At 38.6% G+C, this 22,878-nt stretch overlaps 1 protein-coding gene across 2 annotated transcripts in view; it reads right to left on the minus strand.

Annotated features, from left to right (window-relative positions):
• The window catches only part of pemt (phosphatidylethanolamine N-methyltransferase), a 65,308-nt gene extending 43,313 nt beyond the window's left edge, over positions 1-21,995 (minus strand). Inside the window, exons 1-2 of one of the 2 annotated variants that reach the window (XM_088936817.1) lie at positions 21,754-21,995; positions 19,066-19,169 (exon numbers count right to left, since the gene is read on the minus strand). In XM_088936817.1, the coding sequence (XP_088792943.1) occupies positions 19,066-19,167 (102 nt within the window). In that variant the 5' untranslated portion in view covers positions 19,168-19,169; positions 21,754-21,995. Of the gene's footprint in view, positions 1-19,065; positions 19,174-21,753 lie in introns of both variants that reach the window. The other variant, XM_088936816.1, reaches the window with a different exon arrangement.
• Positions 21,996-22,878: the final 883 nt, after the last annotated feature.

Genomic DNA, 22,878 nt, shown 5'->3' on the forward strand with positions numbered 1-22,878 from the left:
ATGATATGCAATGCTCACTGCAATTAAGTAAGTTACTTCACTAAATAAATTGTATTTCATAAGTCTTTATGAAGCTGTGAACTGGTTGTATCAGAAGTCACCTGTGTTGGCTGGATAATCTGTATAATTTGTTGGTTTTCTGATTGGTTTCACACCCCTAAAGTCTATTTAGATACACCAAGTACTTTTGGGGTTAACTTATTCTCAAAAAGATTTGGAGAAGTTGTGTATCATTAATTAGATTAATCTCCAATACAGTTGTCTGGCTGCATTGTTACAAAATTAATAACTAAACAAACAGACAATCACCAGCTGCTCTTATGAATGGATTCACCCTAAAACCCTTTATCTGTGTAGAACAGTAATTCAGAAGCATAGATGCCCATCTGTTGCCGTGAAAAAAACAAAAAAGTTCATTATTATTACCAGAAGAGTTTAGATCTCAAATAAAGTGCCTGAATAGAAGCTGTACAGGCAAACTTTCTAACCTAAGTTCTACTGTAGGTCTCTGAAGGACTCCGAAGGATCAAATTATTTTTTCTCCTCAGTGTCCATTAGTATAGTTCTCATCTGTTGCACTGTTATGGTTACGTAATTGCAAAGAAGTGTAATACAGAAACTAGGGCAAGCAGTACAATGTCTTCTCTTGTATACATAAAAAAGGCACAATAACACAATGGCATGTAGTTTTTTTACAGCAGACAGTTTTGAAAGATTTCTAAATTGCAGAAGTGAAATGCTGGTACTAAGATGAGGAGATATGTAATACTTCTTGGACTATTTACTCTATAACTTATATACTAAGACAATGGAAAAACGCTGTTAAAAACCTAAAAAACACATTTTTCACAAAATCAACATACTAGAAACACTTACATTATGAACACAATCAAAGTTAATTGCAGTACAACACAGGTGTAAAAACCCCTTTCTCAAGAGTCCAGCTGTTCATATACTGTACCACAACAAAAACACAGACGATCTTTTGCTACATGCTGTACAATCCCACTGAAAAGCATTTTAAATCCATTACCTTGAATGTTTCTATTGCAGTTTTTCCCATCCCTAATTATCATGTATGTTTAAACCTAAACATTACATCAACAACATTTGTTGACAAAAAGAAGGTACTGCAATTATACAAATGTACCTACAAGCACGGAAACTTGATGAACGCTGGGATCCTTTTATCTTAAACAAGAATTGGTCTCATGTACTCTACTGTGTTTGAACTTAAGTGTGAGTCTGGAATTGGAGCTAATTGCCACATTCATCTAAAAGCCATTTTCCTTCTCGTGTCCTAATCTTCCCTTTGTGATATCATCTGTACTTCAAGGTGATAACAATTGAATGAAATGTACATTTTCCTGGGCTCTCCATAGATTGTTTTTTCTCTTGTTCATGTAACAAAGCTGTGCTCATATGAACAGCTTTTTTTATTATTCCTGCGGTTCCGTTCTCATATGGCAATCTGGCAAGGCTGCATTGCCTAATCACAAACTGCATATATTTGCAGAGATTAATGCGAACCGTGAGCTCACAGCATTATGAAAAAGGAACAGAACATGCAGTGGTCATTTACGTGCTGTGCTTAATCGAGCCATAATTTTGCAGGTTTTTTTTTCTTTTTTCAAGTTGGCATTTAAATGCTAATGGTTTTGACTCAGTTAAAGAAATGAGGTAAGATGGTGGCGCAGGAATTCTGAAGTCAAGCCCACTTATTTTGTATACCACCTTTCAAGGAACGCATGCTTTACATATGCTATACATAAAATGCAGTTTAATGCACAAAAAAACAATTAAAACTGCTTAAAACATAAATAAAAGAACAATAAATGTATATGAATGGTTGCAAAACGAATACAATATACTTTCACAAATGTGGTGCATGGAAATTTGTATACATGTATGCAAAGCGACCAAGTGTACAGGCAAAGAACTCAGTTTCGGTTTGTTCACTAATCACCAACCCAGAGCATTAAAACTCATATTAATATAATGATGGGGGATAGATTCTCCCAATTAGCCATAAAACTGTGAAGGGTGAGTCTATGAACAATCTATGAAGAAAACATGTTGCACTCGTATCTACAGCAGTAGAAGTGTATATTGTATGATCTTCTGAGTCCAGACTGATGCCTCTATATCCCATTGAAGACACACAACTACTGTACGTCTTGTGAGCACTGAGGCGGGTTTATGTATTTGTTGAGAGGAAGGAAAAGAGAGCTGCTACTGTAAAAAATTGAAAGGCTATAAAACATAAAAGTTAAAAAATACTTTTAAAATATTTAATAATTAAGAACTAGGTTCTGTAGGTGCTTGTTTGACTTATTTTATTTTCAGTCTATAGCAACAATCAGTGCACAGGGGTGTATGTAAATTATATCTCTGGAGGTAGGAGTGTACCTGCTTTCTTTCAAAAGCATATTGTTATAAATTGGAAAGTATAGTCTCATTGCAGCACAAATTGAAAGCAACTGCAGCAGATTGTTAGAATGTAGAATGCAAAGAAATTACAAAAATAAATAGTATTCAGTTTCAGTTTCAAATTCAAATAATTTATCCAAAAGGAGTAACATAGCATCCAACCAGCATGAAATTAAATAGAGATACAGGAATGAAGGAAAGGTGGTATTTAATATGAAGTATTCCATTTCACAATAAAGAATTCCTGCATAACAAGTAAAAACAAGCAACTCCAGTTGTCTAATCAATCCAGAATCTTATCTTCCTAATTCATGGAGGATCCAACACAGATGGCTTCAACAACTTTCTTTGTTACAGAAATCCAAGAGTGCCTCCTATCCTAAGAAAGACACCTCATGAAGCAGGCATGACTTAAGCTGCCCTAGCAGAATTCCCTGGCTTAACCACTGCTTTCTGCCCTATGCTTTGAAGACGACACATGTCAACCTCTGACCTCAGTCTTGTGATTCAATGTGATTGCATATCTAGGACAGTACATGTTTACAGTTTAATGGATCCACTTTAACAGCCTTTGTGGTTTGTGGTACAGTTCTTCAAATATATAAACATTTTTATAGACATGAAATTATCTAACTAACAATTTTTTTCGACTTTTTTCTTTGCTGCCGCTCTTGCAATAATATTCAAAGAGCAATGACGATAAGCTCTGTAAAGATATATGGTGTTTGTAGGCCTTTTTTCCATTATTTTGTTTCATTTGTTTCCCACTGAATAGTTCCATCTCAGCTCACTGAATGAGTATGCCTGCTCTTCATATCCTTATCAGGAATCAGGATATGGGGACACTTTGCAAGCTCTAGAGTGTCTGACAGGAGGGTCATCTCTGATTGGAGGACACTTGCATCCCTTAATGATGTCACTGCAAGCCCGTAGACTGTACAATAGCTGACCCTGCGCTCTGACCCAAGGCCTCTCTCCCTGTCTATGTGTCTCATGGAGAGCAAGCTGGGGTATGCGAAAAGACGAATTCCTAATGCAAGAAATTGTATAAGGCTAATAAAGTGATGTTATGTTATGTACGTGTCGTGACTGAATTCTGTTGACACATGCTACGTCCATTTGTATGCGAGGCCTGACATACAATACTACACACAAGCTGACATCTCAGAACAGGGATAGGCAATCTAGAACCTGGAGATCTTGTCAGTGTCTGCAGATTCTCATTTCATTGCAGCTCTTAATGACCTAAATTGCCAAATTGGTAGTTCACTGGACCAATTTAGCAACTCTTCCCAGCTCTTTAGGTGCTCGCTCCTTGAAATGACCTAGAAAACCTCCAGGTTTGCCAAGTCCTGGTTAAAAGCTTGTCATCATGTGAAAATAAAAACAGTACATTAAGACTACATTTACTAAAAAGAAATCTGCAATTTGCTTTTTAAAATCTTGATTACACATTATTGCAAAATCTCAGATGTGACATGGAACTTAAATACACCATGGGTTTGGAGAGTTAAGATTCAATTACTCAAAAAATACTTCAGACAGGAACTAAAGATAGGAACAAATGTTTTCTGTAAAGGTTAAAAACAAATCTATATTGATGAATAAGCAAGACTGCAATAACATGATGTTGTTATTGCTGAAAACTAGGCCAGCTTTAACTATTAATAATCCATATTAACAACCCATTATCCCTGATAACCCTGAAATGGAAACCTTTAAGAAGAAAAGCCACACTAGGCAACATACATATTTGATTGAGTTCACTGAGGCAAAGCGTCTTGAACTACAGCGGGCTTATTCAATCTGTAGTGCTTCAAGTAAAACTGATATTTATTTTTTAGTTAAAAAAACATCCATTTAAATGATCCTTTCATATTTCAGTATTATAATCAATCTAAGATTACACCAAAAGTTCTTTCTTACCATTTAATTAAACTGATATTAACATGAAAAAATAAATAATTCTCGTTAACTGCTGAATGCATAATTTGACAGGACCTTGGATCATAATTTCATCTATTGACCTTCAGTATTTTGAAACATCTAATAGATCACACTCAAGCATGAACATCTTTGGCCTATCTTTTAAAAGTTAAAGGGATTTTACCTCCCTAAAATATTTTTTTTTTCTGGCACGCCTTGCTTTGTTTAAAACTTACAGTACGAAAGACAGGATAGTTGAAGCCAATACAGAGAACATCCGGTCTACATACATGCCCACAAGTTGCACTACACTTGGAATGAATCCTAAAGACACAGACTCTACATGCCTGTCCTGTACTGGCTCTACAAATGTAATTAAGTCCCAAAGACATAGACTCTACAAGCACGCCTGAAACTGACTCTACATATGAAAGTCTAGCCCAAAGACAAGGCTATACATGCCTGTAGATACTGTATGGAATTCAATCCCAGGTACCTCAACACTGAAACAAATTAAAACTAAACAGACAATGTTTTTTTCTCTTTGAGTTTGAACGCGATAACACGAAAAAGTGAAACTCTCTTCAGGTGGGTCGTCCGTGTGCACAGGGAAGAAAGGAGAACAAAAACAAGGAGAAGTGTATTCGGAAACTGAGGAAGAGTGACGAGGATTACGTGGAAAGAGAGGAAAGCAGCGTCCAGAACAGTGTGTACTCTCTTGGTACACAGCCAATAGGAGCCGCAGCACTGGGTTACCAAGGTAGAAGATACTGTAAGAATCATGGGAAGGCTGGACTGGAGAGCTAGTTGAGGTCAAACAGGTATTTGACTTGTACTGTGTGGACCGATTATAAACCTTTGTTTAAGAATTAGCTGAACTGCAAACAAGCCTCCACAGCAGTGAACCCAAATGAGAAATATTAAATGCAATTAATATCCCATACTTTACTATATCATTCTGTTTACCTGGGTTTCTAATAGATAAATGCATAATCCTCCAGCTAATGTCATTCAGACTAAAACCCTGGTTATATTTAAACAGCTGCATTAAAACACCGTTGATCATGTGTGCTTTCTTGTGTTCCCTGTTTTCTGCCAGTGTAATTTAAGGAAATAGAACTGTAGTCTGAAAAGCACCAAAATAACGCAGTTATTCCATTACACCCTGACACAAATAATCAGAATCTTTTTTTTACTGTACACAGAAAAACACAAGTACTAAAACACATCTGAATGGAGAGCAGCGTCAACTCTGGGCTGTATAGGAATCAGAAAAGTAACAGTACAGTATTTCATCTGCTGAGCCTTCTTCAGAATATAAATGTTGTTTTTTTGTACTTCTCAATATTAGAATTTATTGGATTTTGTAATACAGGCAGTGGGAGAGCTGTACATTTACGATATACATATGATCAGCCTTTGACACTTTGCAAATAAATTGTGCTTGTTTGTGACATCAGCAGTGCAAATGCGGGACTAATACAAAACTAATGGATTTGATAAGTAGGCTATGGGCCACATGCCTTTTTCTTTATCTCTATTAAACAAACACCTTTGTCTTATTTGTTAGGGGTGATAACATCAACTACAGTAAATTGATTTGTTTTGATCTCACAGCATATTACGTCTGTTCATAATTGCACTGACAAACCCAAATCTACTGGCGCAAAAACCTAACCAACATGTGAGTGCATACCTATCATTAAGGACACAACAGAAATTTCGAAACTACCCACACAGATATAAACTGACAAGGGAGACACATGTCAACTCCTTCATCTCAGCCCAAGTGTGAAAAGGAGATTTATCAAGGCTAAACCAATATAAATATTTCTGCGCAAATAGTTTATGTACAAAAGGTGTTGATAAATGTTCTGTTTGCCTACTGGGAGAAAAAAAAAAAGAAAACAATTTCAATATTGTTAAATCTTGCGGTGAGAGAAGCAGCCAATCATTGCCTCAGTTGAAGCTTCAAATGTGTTCCAAGTTGCAACGCTACATTTTAATCACAGCGAGATAAAATGAGAAGAGTCTGAGTCTGCCTTGACCTTACTGGTAATGCCACTGTACGTGACTGGGGCCAAATCCCAGTACATTTACACACAATTTATACAGCACGATATAAGCACAAGCACAAGCAGAAAACACATGCATCCACTGAGAGCACTGACGGATTAATAGTTGTGATGAAGTCAACTGTAATCTGTCTATACAGGGCTTACTGAAAAGCTGAGCAGTTACTAGTTTGAAAGCGTCAACCTACTGTCCTTTTACTGCCCCTCGCTAAACACTGGAGTTGAAACTGCAGTTGTAGTGGCTTTCAGTGGTACTGCTCTTTACCACTCTTAAAGTAAAGTCGTTATAGTCGAAAACTATATCAATTAAAAAAAAACACATTACCAATCATTCAGTTATTAGAAGGTGATTGTACATTTACTCTGAATAGGTAAAGACAGACAAAAAGCAAAAGCAAGTGTAGTCACAGTGAAGACTCAGTTGGATATTAGCTGGTTATCGCGACCTTTTTCAAGGCAACTCGGCAGCTGTAATAATCAAATCGATGCTTACAGTATTCTCTGCCCACTGAGTGTAGATTCATAGATTGCTGACTTAATACACTAACTACGGACCGAGATAATGAGGCCATGAGTACAATTTCACATAATTACATGCCATTTAGAGGCAGGTAGTGTATCAAGATTGGTTTACTTATAATTCATAAGGATATGAAAGGATTTTGCTCACTAACAGGCAGTATCCTCACATGGCTTTCTGTTCATAACCCTAATAGCATGTAAAAAGAGATGCCTCTTAATTTTGGCCACATGTAGTCTGTTAGATATACAGACTGACACCCTGTCAAGGGTTAGTTTGACAGGGAATCCTGATCAGTTTGTGTGCAAGCGATCACATTACGCCTGTTTTAATAATAATTAATAATAATTCCTTACACTTATACAGTATAGCTCCTTTCTGGACACTCCACTCAAAGCGCTTTCCAGGTGATGGGGACTCTCCCCCACCACCACCAGTATGCAGCCCCACCTGGATGATGCGACAGCAGCTATAGTGTACCAGTACACTCCTCACACACCAGCTATCAGTGGGGAGGAGAACAGAGTGAGGAGAACTGTGTCTGTTTTGGAGGCCTTGCACTACTGTAGCTTCCTATTATGTTTCAATTCGACTTCAAAACCCTCAAGCTCACCTATAGGGCTGTACATGGCTTGGCACCTCAGTACCTGTCTGATTAATAATCTGTCTACTCCTCACCACACAACACAACACTACATGTCTGCCAAGCTCATTTACATTCTCTGGGTGACAGGGTTTTCTCCTGCTACGCCCCAAAACTCTGGAATTCTATCCCCAAAGATATCAGAGAGTCTTCTACCCTGAGTGCATTTAAATCTCGACTCAAAACCTTTCTTTTCAGAAAGACTTTAATTAGTATCTGTGCCTGCTGCATTTTCTAATGACCTTGGATCTTCTGCAGCACCTTTACCCAATTATGTTTTTTATATGATTATTTTTTTCAAATATAAGGTATGCTTATAACTTTATTTACACTTTCGGTAAAACACTTTGAGATGCTAGTTTTAAAGGCGCTATATTAAAACAAATTATTATTCTTAAGGGTATGGCTTTGTGCTCAGTGCTGGTGAGGTTACAGTGTATTTCACTATGATCATCTCAGAATAACATCATTACTGAAAGAGGATGGATGGACAGTTGCTCTCACACACATGAATTCTCCAAGTATTGTTTGAAACTGGAGTGAAAATTGGACACAGCTGGCTTGATTGCCTGATTAGTGTCCTGTGTGACCAGAATGCCACAGGAGGGAAAGAGCTCACATGATTGGCCCAGTCAGTAATTGCACATTCCACAGGATTAACGATCGGTGTATATCAGTAGCCAGGTGTAGGTGGGTTGGGAGTTTGTGGTTAACCTCAGTGCATGAGAGTGGCAGTATGGATTGCAGTGAGTTTAGCTTGCATGGGTTGGGGGTAGTAGTCTGATTCTCATGAGCATTTAGTCTTGCAGTCTGTGTCTGTAAAGATTTGAAGGATGTTAAGGGGGAAAAGCTTGTAAGGATTTTGTTTAAGGATTTATTAAGGAAAGCAGAATCCTGAGGAGAATATTACTCTTAATTCCTGAAATTAGTTTTAAAGCTACATTGATTGTGTAGTTAGAATCTGGGTGTAAAAAGACTAAGCTAGGTAAGGTGCCCCAGAAGGTCTCCAAGGAGGTACTGAACATGAATCTTCCCTTTTAAAGGGTAAAACTGATTACAAATGCATAAGCCAGGTTGTGTGTATTTTATTTTTTTTGTAATGGAGTTTTGAAGAACAATTCACCTGTTGAGGCCTCTCCTGATGATGCAACTAAAGATTGCCAACAGGAGAGGAAGGGGACCTGGAGTGAGTGTGTCAATAGCCTTGGGAGAGAAATGAACTGATCTCGGGGTGTGCAGGCTTCCCCACAAGGGGACTACTGGTACAGCTTTAGAGACCATAGGGGTTCTACATGCTAAACATAGTGATGGACTACCCAAATGCCCACGTGTCATCTGATATGTTGGTTTGGGTCCACACTCTGGCTTGAGGGTTCACACTTGGCATTCATTGCACTGTTTACAGATGGGGCACAGCTTTCCTGGCAAGTTATGCATTCTTAACAGAAATTATCCTTTTGTAAGGATAAAACACAATGTCTATTGCAAAATGCAGTGAGAGCATTGTTGATTTTTGTTAAGTAGCAAACTCCTACCTGGTATAAGTATTTCTACTCTGCCTGTTAAGTGTAAACTGCAAACTTTAGTTTATGCCAAATATTCCCCTGAGTATAAGGCTACAGTAGCACAAGGGGCACCTCTTTTTTGTAGTTGGTCTTCTGTCCTTAAGACCCAATTTAATTTGGGAGTGATCTATTTGCAACATGAGACTCAAGGGTGTTACAGCAGTTAGCATGTCTGTCTCAATTTCAGGAGATGGCACCTAATGTCCATCAGTCTTACACTAATATACATGTGTTCACATAACGGATACCTTTTAGTGATATTGTTCCCTGTGACAGACTAAAATAAAAATCAAGAAAAAAAAATAGAAGTTCATAACATTATTCTTTAATATAGTTAAGATATGTTATGGTGGGTTTCAAATGATTATTTTCCAGTATATACATCAAGTAAAAACCTTTTACAGAACAATTAATTTATATCATTACCCCCTTCTTAAAAGCTACTGATGACTTAATCTCAGACTTGAGTGATGGAGACTCACCACAAAATCAGTTAGTTGGTTATATAAATATACACTTTCAAACCTTTTTGCTTGGAATTGCATCACTCAATATATACTACTAGATACTAGATAACTAAATACTAGACTGAAAAAAACATTTCTCTTTGCCCAAACTACGCGGTGGCCTGTTAAGTTCACACACAATTTAAATTACATCCTGTTACAACTTAAGAGGTCACAAAATTTAAACAAGCAGTGGATGCCAGGTGTCTGGCCAAGCTGCTGAACAGGTAAACACAAATGATCGAACTGGATCTTCTGGTGAATTACTATGGTTAAGCATAACAAAGACACCGAAAGATGGCATAAGAAGACAGAACAGAGAGACATAAAGGAAGACGTGGGAGAAGGGAGACTGGAGAGAGTGGCAGACTGAAGTTTGTGCCTGGGAAGACAACCTTGATCTGATCAGTCTTGGGGACCAGATTCTGGGTAAGTAATTTGAACCTTGTTTAAGAGCATGCTGTCCTCTATGTTAGGAAATTCTGATTTCCTGAACTGTTGAATCCTTGGGCTAAAACACTCTCCTAATTTGTTGATGGATTTCTAGAATAGGGAGAGATTCCTATTGACTTTTGTGCATCCAGCTTATAGGAAGGGAGATTTTGCACTTGGTCATATACTGTACTTTAAATTTAGGGTGCAGGATATTTCTCTTGTTGCCCTGTTTAAGTATTATACTGTGTTTCAGGTTAGAGAGTTTGCAGTCTGAGTTTTCTGGGTCTGAAAAACATAGGTCTCTGGGACATCTTGTTTTGTACAATTGATTATTAAACCTCTCTTGTGTTCTGAAATTGAGACCCCTCACGTATCCAAATCTCATCTCACAAAAATCTCTGTCAATTATGCAACTCTACTTTCCTATTAAATTTCCGTGCAAATTCCCTTTTGTCAAATAAGGATTCTGCTTTGTGCCCATGCAGAATCATGAACTACCTGATTTTCATGTTGAAGTCTTCCAATGCTCTGTCCTTCTGGTCAGCATCTGTCTTGTCTGATGAGTTATGCAATAGACAACTGATATCCCTGATTTATTACAACAGCAGTTTTGCAAACAGCAGTGACGCGCATCTCCAGTCTCCCTCTACAAGAAACAGTACAATCATTGAGTGAATCTTGCTGCCTGCTCAAGATTATGTCACATTACTAAGATATTATCGCAACTTAGTATCTAATCTTGAGAGCCCAGAAGCATCTTATGACTAAGTAGAGTGTGACTGCAAAGAGCATGGGAGATATTCCAATGTAGCACCCAGAGAACCACATCTCCAGGCATAGCCTTCTCAATTTTGATATGTAAATTGAGAGAACGGCAAATAACAAATCCAGTTACAGTGCAGCAAGTTGTTTATTGCCATGGTCTATCTGTACAACTATGGTATCTATTGTATCTATTTCATGTCTGCTCGTTTTCATGTCAAGCAATTGTCTTGTTCCGGCACCTCACATAGAGCATGGCTGCATTCTGAGAACACAATGTACAAGCATACTTTTAGCAAAGCAAAATCTAAGTCTCTGAGTGTCTCCTCTACTCGACTATAAACAAATCAACTGATATTTCTGGTTGTTTGCCGCAGATACTCAAATCAACAATGTCGAAAACATCAACAAAGTATTCCAAGAACTTGGTCCATTCATGCACTAGGGATTTAGTCAAAATTTGAGTTTACCTATTATACTGTCGTTATGTTGTTGCTTCTGTCATCTTTGACTGAACTAAAACATATCTACTTGACTCTTGGAACATTTCTTTCAGCTTCTGCTAATGTTAGTATGCAACCAGTTCATACAGGGAAACGTAGCATCGAAATGGGGTCACCTGTAAGGCTCTGGGTCAGAGGGAATAGTTGCTCTTCGTGGTCCAGAAATGGCTAATTCAAACCTGGAGAATGTCATTAGCTGTTTTGCTTTTTTTTCCAAATGGAGTCATTGCAATTGACACAAAAACCAGTTGGGTTAATGCTGACTAAGCCATCCTTCATTTGCTGTGGTGCAACTGTAAACCTACTGGAATGCTGTGAACGTGCAGTGACGTGTTATGGAGACGTCAAAGAAATTGTTTGAGATCTTCCAAATTGAATTGCAAGGTAGCTGCTATAGAAGGAAAGACATGTTGTTGTGGATAATGTAGAAAAAAGCAAGATAAGGTTTGTGAGTCACTGAGCTGCTAAAAGTCAATATTCCATTCTTTAATTAAAAAAAAAACGTGAACAGAAAACATTAAATGCTGGACAGGATTGCGTTGAAAATGCTTAGTTCACATAGAACAGAATCTTGGGGTCGTAAACACGTGCAATTACATGGTTTTAATTACTTTCCAGGATCCTTAATTAGTTTAACGTGATTTGATCACTTTTCCAAGAATTTTAAATGATTTTATTCACTTGCCTGCCCAGAGATACCCCAACTTGCCACAGAACAGGACCTGGAGTAGACTCAAAACAGACCTAACATTGAGCAAACAACAGTGAAGGAAAACAAGTCTTTCTCACAGCCCATCTACTGCAGTGATGTGGTCAGATCAGTACTGTGACTTGTCTTCCATCCTGAGAAAGGGGTGACTTTCTGAACGGCTGTATAATTTGATTGGGTGTGTTTACACTGGAGGTTACAAGGTCACATTCCCCGATGTGGTTGGTCCCCCTGAAGTAGAGCAAGTGTTTCTCTTCTAGAACGAAATGCACATGTGTTACACTTCTGAATGATTTAAAATTGCCCTCCAGAATACAACTTTGAGTTAAATGCCCGAATCATATTAAACCGTTCGGGGATCCAGACATGTATCTCAGTATTATATTGACAGGCATATACAGGGAAAAGAAACCTATGGAGACAAAATGTGTCACTTTTGTTGTGTATTTGTGAAATATGTATTTCAGATCAAAAGATGAATTTGAAGCAAACGGACAGAATTTCAGCTTTTGCTTCTGGGTACTATTTTGCATTCGTGTTTTTCCATATTAGAACAATGTCATTTGTGTTCTCAATCCCCCTGATTTGAGATGAGCATTAGTACTGGGATCAATTAGCTTGAAGTAAATTAAACTATTGTAAAGTTAATTTTGGTTGCATACCTCTTACATGCAATGACTGCTTCAAGACAGCAACCCCTGGACATCACCAATCTGCCTCTTATTAATCACTTGATCTGAAATTCAAATTTCAGTAGTACACATAAAAAATGACAGATTCCACTTCAGTATCCCGAAACTTATTCTTTTCACAGTATGAAAATGTTTTTTAAAACAAAACGTTCTTATGCAAAAGCCTGAACATCTCCTACCAGTTTGCCAGCCTCAGAACTGTGCTACCTTGTGCAAGATATTGATATAACACAACATCGAAACGTTTTAGTCTTTGGGTTTTCAATACATTGGAACCCTTACACCATCTGCTGCTGAAACGTGAATCTTCCACAGCTGCCCATATTCACACACGTCCATGGACATGCTCAAGGAACCACACCACGAAAGCAATCAAAGAGTACTCTCTAACTGAGCCTTAGTAATTTAAACCATCTTGCATGTACGTGATAAGAAAGCAATGACAAACAAATGTACAGCCATGCTAGACTTAACAGTGTAATAAGTACACCTGCAGTTCAGAATATCACATGCAGTTTTTAATTAAAAGGCAAGAACATTTTCCCATATGCTTTAGAGAAAATGCTTTTATAAGCCATGTACTCATAATATTAAAAGGTTAGACAATAATAGTCAGGTACAGATTGATCTTCATCTAATTCTGGCACTATGGCTCCATTCCCTCAATGGGAACAGTTTGTGCTGGCTTCCACCGCTAGACATAGAGGAAAACTGAGACAAACTTTTTTGTGATTAAGCACTATATTGTCCTGTGAATGTACTACTACATTAGTGATTAGTGTGTTCCTACAACATAACCATAGTGTCTCAACTTGTCCAGAACAGGCTCTAGTCACAAAAGAAGGATTTGTGATTGATGCTGTACTGGTATATTACACTGTTTGAGTTAACAGTATCAAATACATACTGTTTGAGTTAACAATCAAATACATACTTATTTATTTTCCGCATCACTTTTAAAAATGTCTGGTAAATTAGCAGTTCAAAAACAACAGAAATTACCTGCTGACAGTCAACAGGGCACAAAGTTCTGCATTGCGTCTGAATATCGAATGCACTACCTTACAGGTACAGAGATATTCATATCTAATTACATAAATAATACATGATATACAATAATAAATATATAAATATCTCCCTCTACTTCCTGACCCATATCCACTTCCGCAGCATCTAAATTTCCAGTGGTATACCGAAAAATGTCTACTGATGCATTCAGCATTTTAGAATAAGGGGAACAGTCACCTCCCAAAATATTCCTGTCCAAAATAAATTGCAAATGCTAAATAAGCTACTGTAAAACACCGGAAATGGTAAACTATGAGTTACTGCTCAAATAAACCTCACAGATATAACACTGCCAGCTGGAGACCATGTTATCTGAGAAACAGGAGTGAAGGTTTTGCTTTGCTTGTGTTTTTAAGGCTACATCATCAAACCACTCTTTGCCTTTTTCTTTTCTGTTGTTTTATAGTGAGGTCAGGCACAGTCTGCGAGTAATAATGGCAAGCTGAAAAACCTCTGTTGTTTCAATACATTTTCAGTTTTATTTACTTAAAGCAACAGAGCAATTAGATGCACTCTAGCTTCAGTCTGAATCTTTTCAAAACATTTCTGATTCACCTGGAAATCGACAGAAATTATTGCAGATGGTAAAAATAGAAAGAAAATCCTAGAGATGCAAAAATGTGAGCTCAGCACGGAGTTTGTATGCTCACGTTGGTGTGAGTTTCCTCTCACAGTCATAAGACATATTGGTAGGTTTTGGGGAAAACTGTCCCTGGTGTGAGTGTGTGTGCTCTGTGATGGACTGGTAACTACTCTAAAACTCATCTGACTTGTACCCATTGCTTGCCAGGATAGGCTCCAGCTCCCCCGTAACCCTGTACTGCATAAATCAGTTACAAACTAGATGGGTGGAAAGCTTAAAACAAGTTGCCAGCACAGCTGGTGATCTGTCAAAACAAGCTTTTGTACCATTTTTGTTTTCCCAAACCAAAGATCAACATAAGCCAAAAGCCGAGTTCTTTTACAGCTCCACAGAGCAACGCTGGGTTTTCTCTTGCGTCATCCCTGCGTTATAAACGGTAATGGCTCTTCTCAGGGCTGGCGCGACAGAGCACCGCAAGATGCAAAACATGTCAAATGCGCATTTACCCGGCTTATCAACGAGTTCAACGAGAAAACAAAACAAAACCGCACAACCGAGTGTTGACGCACTCCTAACTGTGCCCAGCAGGCAAGTGGAAGAATGCTGAGTGGCTACATGGGCAAAAGTCAAGTGGGGGCTGCTGAGGAAGACCACCTTGGCTTATGTCACATCTGCCATGCTTGTTTCCTACTTTGCAAATTGTAAAGAAATGACCTAAGAAGATCCTAGATGATAGTACTGAACCTGCAAGACAACACAAAGTTCCCAGTTTGTCCCATCCTAAAACCCCTTCTGCTCCATCAGCTCCCCGTGGGCTTGCTAGGGGTTAATTACCAGAGCTGTGTCACTCCTCCCTGCCTTGATTTAGGTTAAGAGCGAGGCGACACGGTGGCCGGGTTAAATGAGGACGTGAGTGATTTTAATATAAAGCCTGTAACAGCTGGATCGGGTTACGTTAATGGCTGGCAAGTTGAGAGACAAAATTCAGACGCTAAGTTGTACAAACGGATAAAAAAAACGGGGTGCTTGAGTTCACAAAAGCAAATTGCACCTCTTAATCTCAGAATGCCACCCTAAGACATGACCACTTTCAAATGCTTCGTCTGGATGGTTGTTAGATACTCTACACCCAGCAATTAGAATTGCAAAAAACGTTGTGCAGCTCGAAATCCGCAATGTGCTTAATTAGGCACAACAGACACAAAGCCAGCTTTCTTCATTGTCTGGAAACGCTTTGTCGACCAAGTGTTAGAGCACGGAACAAGCCCTTTGTAAGACGAGAAAAATATTTTTCTCACGCACAAAATCATCTCAGATCTGCTGTCATAAGCAGTTTGAAGAAATTACTTCTGGAGAGGTGTTGGTGCGTGGCTGGGCAATGAGATTTCTTCGCTTCACACAAAATCCACATCTAAATGGTTAATCTTTTGAAGAAGCCGAATATCCACACCAGGATGCTGATACCGTAAGGTGTATGTTTTGAACTGCAGAAATTAAAGATGGGCAGATTATGTAATAACGCAACCAAAGCATTTCCAGTTTATTAATGATATGAAAATGAGACAAGAGAATTCAGTATTCTAGTGTGTTTATTAGAACATACTGTACCGTTAATAAACCTCACAGCATCCCCCCAATACTTTCAGCTTCAGATGTGATCAGTGGGTGTTTGAAAATGTTTTGCATTTCCCTGCAGGCATGTTACTAGAATATGGAAAGAAAAAAATGTTCTTTGGAGGGACCGACCTCTTACTTAGAAGAGAACTTTGTACTTATTGATATGCACAGAGCCTCAGGACCATTATACTGACAAGGCAGATTGTGTTTTGCACAGAAAATGGTCATTTGGGCTTTCTGGGTCTTGAATCAAGCACCTCTGTCAATCATATGCGAGCTAGAATTTAACAAAATGCAGAAAAATACGTTCTTAAAGAGCAAGAAGCAGAGATGTACCCTGGATGTACTTGCTTGTGTATGAATTCAAGAATGGAGAACCCATGGAGTTTATTTACAGAAATGCAGACTGGGCACGTATACTCTAGTTCTTCCTGTCACTCTTTGCTGTGACAATGTCACATGGCATCACATACCTTTTAAGTAACTCCCTGACTTCTAGCTTGCCAAACCCATGGCAAGCCCAGGGCAGATGGTCAAACCAGTGTAACAAAACCTAAATGCTGACAGAGGGGTCTAATGAGTGGCTCAATAGGTAAACAGAGCACTGACTGAGCTCTGTGATCGCGGGTTCAAGCCTGGGTTATGTCACTATCGGACTGTTATTGGCTGGGCAATGCTGGGAAAAGGATGTGATTAGCTGACCAGGGCTCTTTCAGTTTTCAGTGACAGTATGACCCCTATGGCTACCTAGGTACGTGCATGCTTGCAGAGCTGTTTGTGAGGGCTGTGATCTCTGATGCAGGGCTCCAGAGAGTTCTCTCCTTTACAGGTAATGGGGACTCCCCTCCATCAGCACCAATGTGCAGCCCCACCTGCTAACACCCCTACTCTTTTCAAGAAACACCCTGGGATTTTTAATGATCACAGAGAGTCCGAATGATACGTTACTATACTGGGGCTTTAGATCCCACACAGACTGCAGGGTGAGCGCCCCCAGCTGGCCCCCCTAACACATCCAGCTGCAGTCTTAGTTTTTTTCCCAGGAGGTCTCCCATCCAGGTACTGACCAGGCTCACGCCTGCTGAGCTTCAACGGGTTGCCAGTTGGGAGCTGCAGGGTGATATGGCTGCTGGCATGAAGAAAAATAGAGAGAAAATGGGAGAAAAAAAGCCAAAAGTGGCTGGGGAGGAGGGAGCATATTCAAACTTCCAGCAAGATGCGGCAGTCTGAAGGAACTTTACAAATCCCTTCCTTGCAGCTAATTGAATGTTGTTGTTTTGCAATGACAAAATGGGCTCCTCACTGCTAATGCAGAAATTGGGGGTGATTCATGCAGTGCGCTGAACACTAATGCATTAAAAATACATTCTGAAGTGTTTCTGAATTGTAACTAATGGGTTTAAAGTGTGTTTCCTGCTTGGGTCCTTGCTGTGCTTTGCTTCTCATGCAAAACGCTTTATTGTAGCTGGCCTTCCTGAGCTTCTCCTTACTAACTTAATTTACCACAGTGTTGTGGACTTGACTGTGCTTGGTAATTAAAAGGGAACTTTTAGCCTCATTTCAGTTCAGGCAGAGGGGTGAAAAAAGAATTTTTCCAAACATTCTGCGAACCTTTGAATTAAAAACCGTTTTGATGAAGGCACAGATTTCCATTTTATTTTTTGTCTTCTTTGTATCGGCAACTAACCACTCATTGGTCCTCTGGTCCTCAGAGAGCCATGTACTATGCTTCTCACTCCTCCTGAGTACTCAGATTTGTCCTAGTATAAACCAAACAGGGCTTTTTTTTGTCATTTTTCCCCCCCAATGCAAAATGTATTATTTTTGTAAAAACAAAATAACTCAAAATGTCCTTTAATAGCTGTGTTAAAACACTGTGTGGAAGTAAAGAAAACCATCCTGCTATATATTGTATCTGGTTTGGTTCCCATTCAATTTTTTTTAATCTCGCCCGCTATTGGCGTATTCTAAGAAATGGACGTGCCCCAGTATTTGAAAACGAAATTAATGTTTTAACACAGATTTCAAAAGCAGCTTGTGCACTGTCCTTCAGTGAGGACTGAGTGATGCCTGTGTATTTTTTACGGTCACTGTAATGACGGTCAGAGAAGTGGACGTTTCCTAAGCCTGCCATGGTCTTAGTCAAGTACTGTGTGGCGTCCTCACTGAAAGGCGCAGCACGGACATATGTAAGAGAAAATATACCAAAGCTACCCACATTGCAGCCTCTGCAGACACACTATTACTATTCAGAAAATACGCTTGATGCTTAGTCAGATTAAATTTAAGCATTTACCTCTTACTTTTCAAGCCGATAGCAAGAGAGGAACAAAACAGGGATTGTATCAATAACTACAAGGCTACTGATTATGCCAAAAATTAGTTTGTCTTTATTCATGGGCAAGACTACATAATGAACACATGGGAGGTATCTCTCCCTTAAATTATCAACATTGAAGAGATGCTGGAGAGCAGTTGTTTTAGTTATTAACAGCTATTTTGTTCTTGCCAGCCTGCACAGATATTGACTTAGCAAATATCTGAATCATATGTCGTGTAAGCTCTGGAGCTGACACCTAGGTGTCGCTATTCTTAAGGTGTATTAGAATCTTTATTTTTAATAACAGAAGTTAAATTGGAAGAGAAAACCGTGATAAACATGTAGAGAGATTAAGAGCAGATCTCTCAGAGCTTACAGACATGTAGCCCTTAGACTCAGGAGTACTGAGCTCCAATGAGCTAATAATGCAGTTCATTATCTCCAATCCCTTGTTTTATCAAAGAATAACAAACCTAACAATTTAATAACAAAGAACAAAATACCACATTGGCTGTTGCTCATATGTTCCTGTGTTATTCTCACTAGAGACTGAATACTCTGAAGTTATTCAAAAACACCACCTGAAGTCTAAATTTTACATCTCTAATTTCCCTGCTCCACATTTTGAACCAACTCGGTCACTAGCAGGGGCGGTGCAAGTTTAGATTATGTATCAGTATACATACATATACAAAGAAAAGGGCTACTTACCACATTCCAGAAGAGTGGGTTGAAAATAATGGCAAGAACGGCTACAGAAAATTGAGCATCTGTCACATCGACGTAGTGGAGGACTTCTGCCATCACTGACATGTCTATCTGAAAAGAAAACCCAACTGTGAAAAGCTCTAGCGTATTAAAAAGTAACACCACATGGAAGATAACAGGCCAGCTGTGCATAGCAGGTTGAGCTATTCCAAATTTTATCATTAGTCTGCATTAGCTGAACCTTACCATCCTATTTTATTTAGTATTCTTTGCTACACAGACAGGTGGGTTCAGACGAAATAATTCATACCCAAATATTTGGTCTGAGAAATTGCATCTTGACAAACAAAACAAACAGTGACATGCGTTACTGCTTTTGCGTAGCATCAATTCATTCTGAGCAATTGTCTGCAGCCCATTCAATCACCGCAGAGTCTTTTGTTTTTCACCCATCCAACCATTTTCGAACCGCCTCTTCCAATAGAGGGGCTTGGGGGGATCTGGAGCCTATCCCAGCAAGCAAGGGGAATGGGACAGGATAGACTGGTGTTACGTCTGACACGACACACACGACTTTCTGCATAGTTTCGGTTTCTGCACATCGGTGTTAATATCAATTTGTAGAATGGGATTTTCCTTTTGGCAGAGATCTGTACCTGAGTGTATATCTAGCCTGAGACATATCCTCTAGATTTGTAATGACTAGGCAGATATGCAATTACTAGGCAAACAGCATCACGATTTATCAAACACGCAACATGCAGATGAAAACCGAAGCATGTGGAGGAAACGCAGGGAGAACATACAAACTCCACACAGACAGCGCCACAAGGCAGCAATAACAACCACTGAGCCAGCCCAGACTGTTTTTTTCCCCTTTCGTTAATTAATGACACATGCCACCATTTCAGTTCAACCAAAGGCCTACAATGTGGAAAACCCTCAAGGAGTGACACTACAGTGCACTTCTGAGGAGCTGTACATGTAACAGCAGAAGATCCAGACTGCAGTCGACCCTTCTGTGCTCTTTTTCAAGACCATTGGTGTGCATACATACACACGCATCAGAGAGGGGTTTTAATTTGCTGAATCCACAAAAAGGATCAGAATGTTCTTGGTCTAGCAATAAAAATAATGAATTATTCATATGTATTTACACAGTATAATGACTTGCAGCCAAAACTGCATTTAAGAAGGCAGAATCGATCATACTTAACACATCTGCTTTAGAAATTCAGAGTCGTCATGCCAGACACTAAAGAGTACTAGAATCCTACGCTTCTGAAGAACATAAAGAATTTAGTTTCAAAAGATGGAATTTGAGTTTGTAAGTACATACGAAAAGTCTGTAAACTATCTGGGCTTCAAAGAGGAGGAAGAGAAGATTTTCAGTGAGCAGTGACACTACACTGGCCACAGTTTGTCTGCCAAAGAGCAAGATGTGAATACTGGCCTCCGATACATGAGTACTTCTTCATTTTTTTTTTTTACACATAAAGAAAAATTCAGGCCATAATTCAGGCATGTTGAGATTGTTCTTAAGATTGAGGGCTTTGTACTTGAGTAGCAAAATGATATCAGATGGCAGAATGCCTCTGTTATACCTTCATGCTGAGATACTGTAGCATATTTGTACTGTGAAGAGACAGAAGGAGTCCCAGCTACTGTACATGACAATACCGCAGCAATAATCAAATGAAATCCCAGTCTGCCTTTGCTCACCATGATTGTATCTTACATTCTGCAGCAAAATGTTGATTAAAAAATTGAAAAACAGACGTTGCAAGTCCCACATCATTAATCTGGAACTTGAACCAGCAGAAGCATGTAGATACAGAACACAAAATGGGATCCAAATCATGTTATTCATGCAGACCTACATACAGTATGTGTGGAGTTAGGAAACTATCATAGAGATAGACTTGCATAATTTAATGGTTGTTCACGTGTTTTCCCATTACAAGATATTGATAAAAGCTCATACATATGATTGCAGTTAACAACCCATTACTGAAGACGGATGTTTTTAAGTGCAGTGCAATGCACTCTTCTTGCACTCTTCTTATACTCAATATCAAATATAACTGCAGCTTGACAGACTGTGCATTGCACTTCATTTCTTTATACAGGCATCAGAATTATGCAAGCATGATTAAAATTACAATAAATCGATCTGCTTCCTCTGAAATCAAAAGGATATTATTCATCTCGGGACATCAGTGCCCTAAAAAGACTCCTTGCTAGATCGTTGCTAGGCACCGGCTGTAATTACTTCATCTTCAGTGAGCGGCTACAGTCGCAGATACCGTCAACATGCTCTTTTCTTGCCCTAATGCTCACATTATTTACCTGCGCAAGATTAACTTCCTGTTGTGTTTTTTTCTTTGGTGGGTATGCAATCATCTTCAAGTTTTAATAATTAACGTCGTGAATATGGCATTTGCATATAAGACAAGACATTAGCCTGAAGTCTAAAATACAAAATGGGAACTGCGTGAACACTGGAAAAAAGTGGTAGGAGTTAAAATGGGATTTAAACCACATATTCCCATTAAACGATAACTGCGTTTTATACATTTCTTAAGGCGGATTAAATAATATATTCAAAGATGCCCCGGGAATGAAGTTTATTTTCATTCATTTTTTATTAAAATAGCGAAATATCGATTGCACACAATCGTGTACGTGTACCTTGGTGTAATCCACGTTATTTAGCCCTCCACAGCAATCCAACAGGGATGTTTCTGTCTGAAACGCAGACGCACCGTTCATACAAGATTATTACGTGCAAACAACTAAAAAAGAGAAAAGAAATATCTAGAAGAAAAGCAGGTTTATATATGTCTAATGTAATGACATTTATCAACTTCCTAATTTTTAAAAGACCACTTCGTACTACAACTGACATTACACTCAAGCTCCTCCTGCATTTCAGCATTATGTATTATGGGTAATGTAGTTGACGTAATGAGGGCCATTGTCTGATTTCCTCCAACTCCCAGGATCCTTTGCTTTTCTTTGTCTTTTCTCTTCGGTCTCGCCTCTGAAAATCTGATAAGTGATCTATTGACAAATTTGGCTATCGGGACAGGATATCCCAATGCGGTTTTCACACTGAAGAAGCTGCAATGTAGACATTATAGTTTACTCCTGTTACCTCTATTCTTACAATTAGAACTAAACTGAAATTAAAATTAACTTTTTTTTTTAATTTTGATCCAGGGATCACCTTCTCGGTAAATTTCCACCTGACAACTCCAGCACATGGACGCTGTTTTTATTACTATGACAAAATAATTTAATGACAAAATAATCGTGCTTACACTTGTTAAAATGTTGTATAGATTTATTACGTATAAATATAGATGGCTGCAGTTTTCATTTCTGCAAATCGGAATCAATATAAAAAACGTGATTTGTCTGCGTGTATCTAGCCTGACACCTATCCTGTAGATACATTTTGCAATTGCATCAAACAATTGGTTTGACTTAGTGTGCAAAGAGCATCTTGATGAATGAATGGTGGTAAGGCTAATTATATTAAGGATATCAAATGTAAAAAAAAACTCATTAAAAAGTTGTAAAAAAACATTTTTGACTTATAAATATGGAAAGAAAATGTTTACTTTAATATTAGTCCAAAGGAAGTGTGTTATTCAAGACAGATTACAGAAAATCAAGTTCAATACTTTATTGCTACAACAACCAGTTGCATGAAACTAATTTGCTCATACAATTAAAGACATACAAATGCACACCTTTAAGCCAATAAGGGATAACATCCACCCAACACATTCACAAACCATCCTTAACACA

Source organism: Atractosteus spatula, chromosome 18 (genome assembly GCF_055471065.1).
Source record: "Atractosteus spatula isolate fAtrSpa1 chromosome 18, fAtrSpa1.hap1, whole genome shotgun sequence".
In the NCBI taxonomy this organism is placed as follows: domain Eukaryota; kingdom Metazoa; phylum Chordata; class Actinopteri; order Semionotiformes; family Lepisosteidae; genus Atractosteus; species Atractosteus spatula.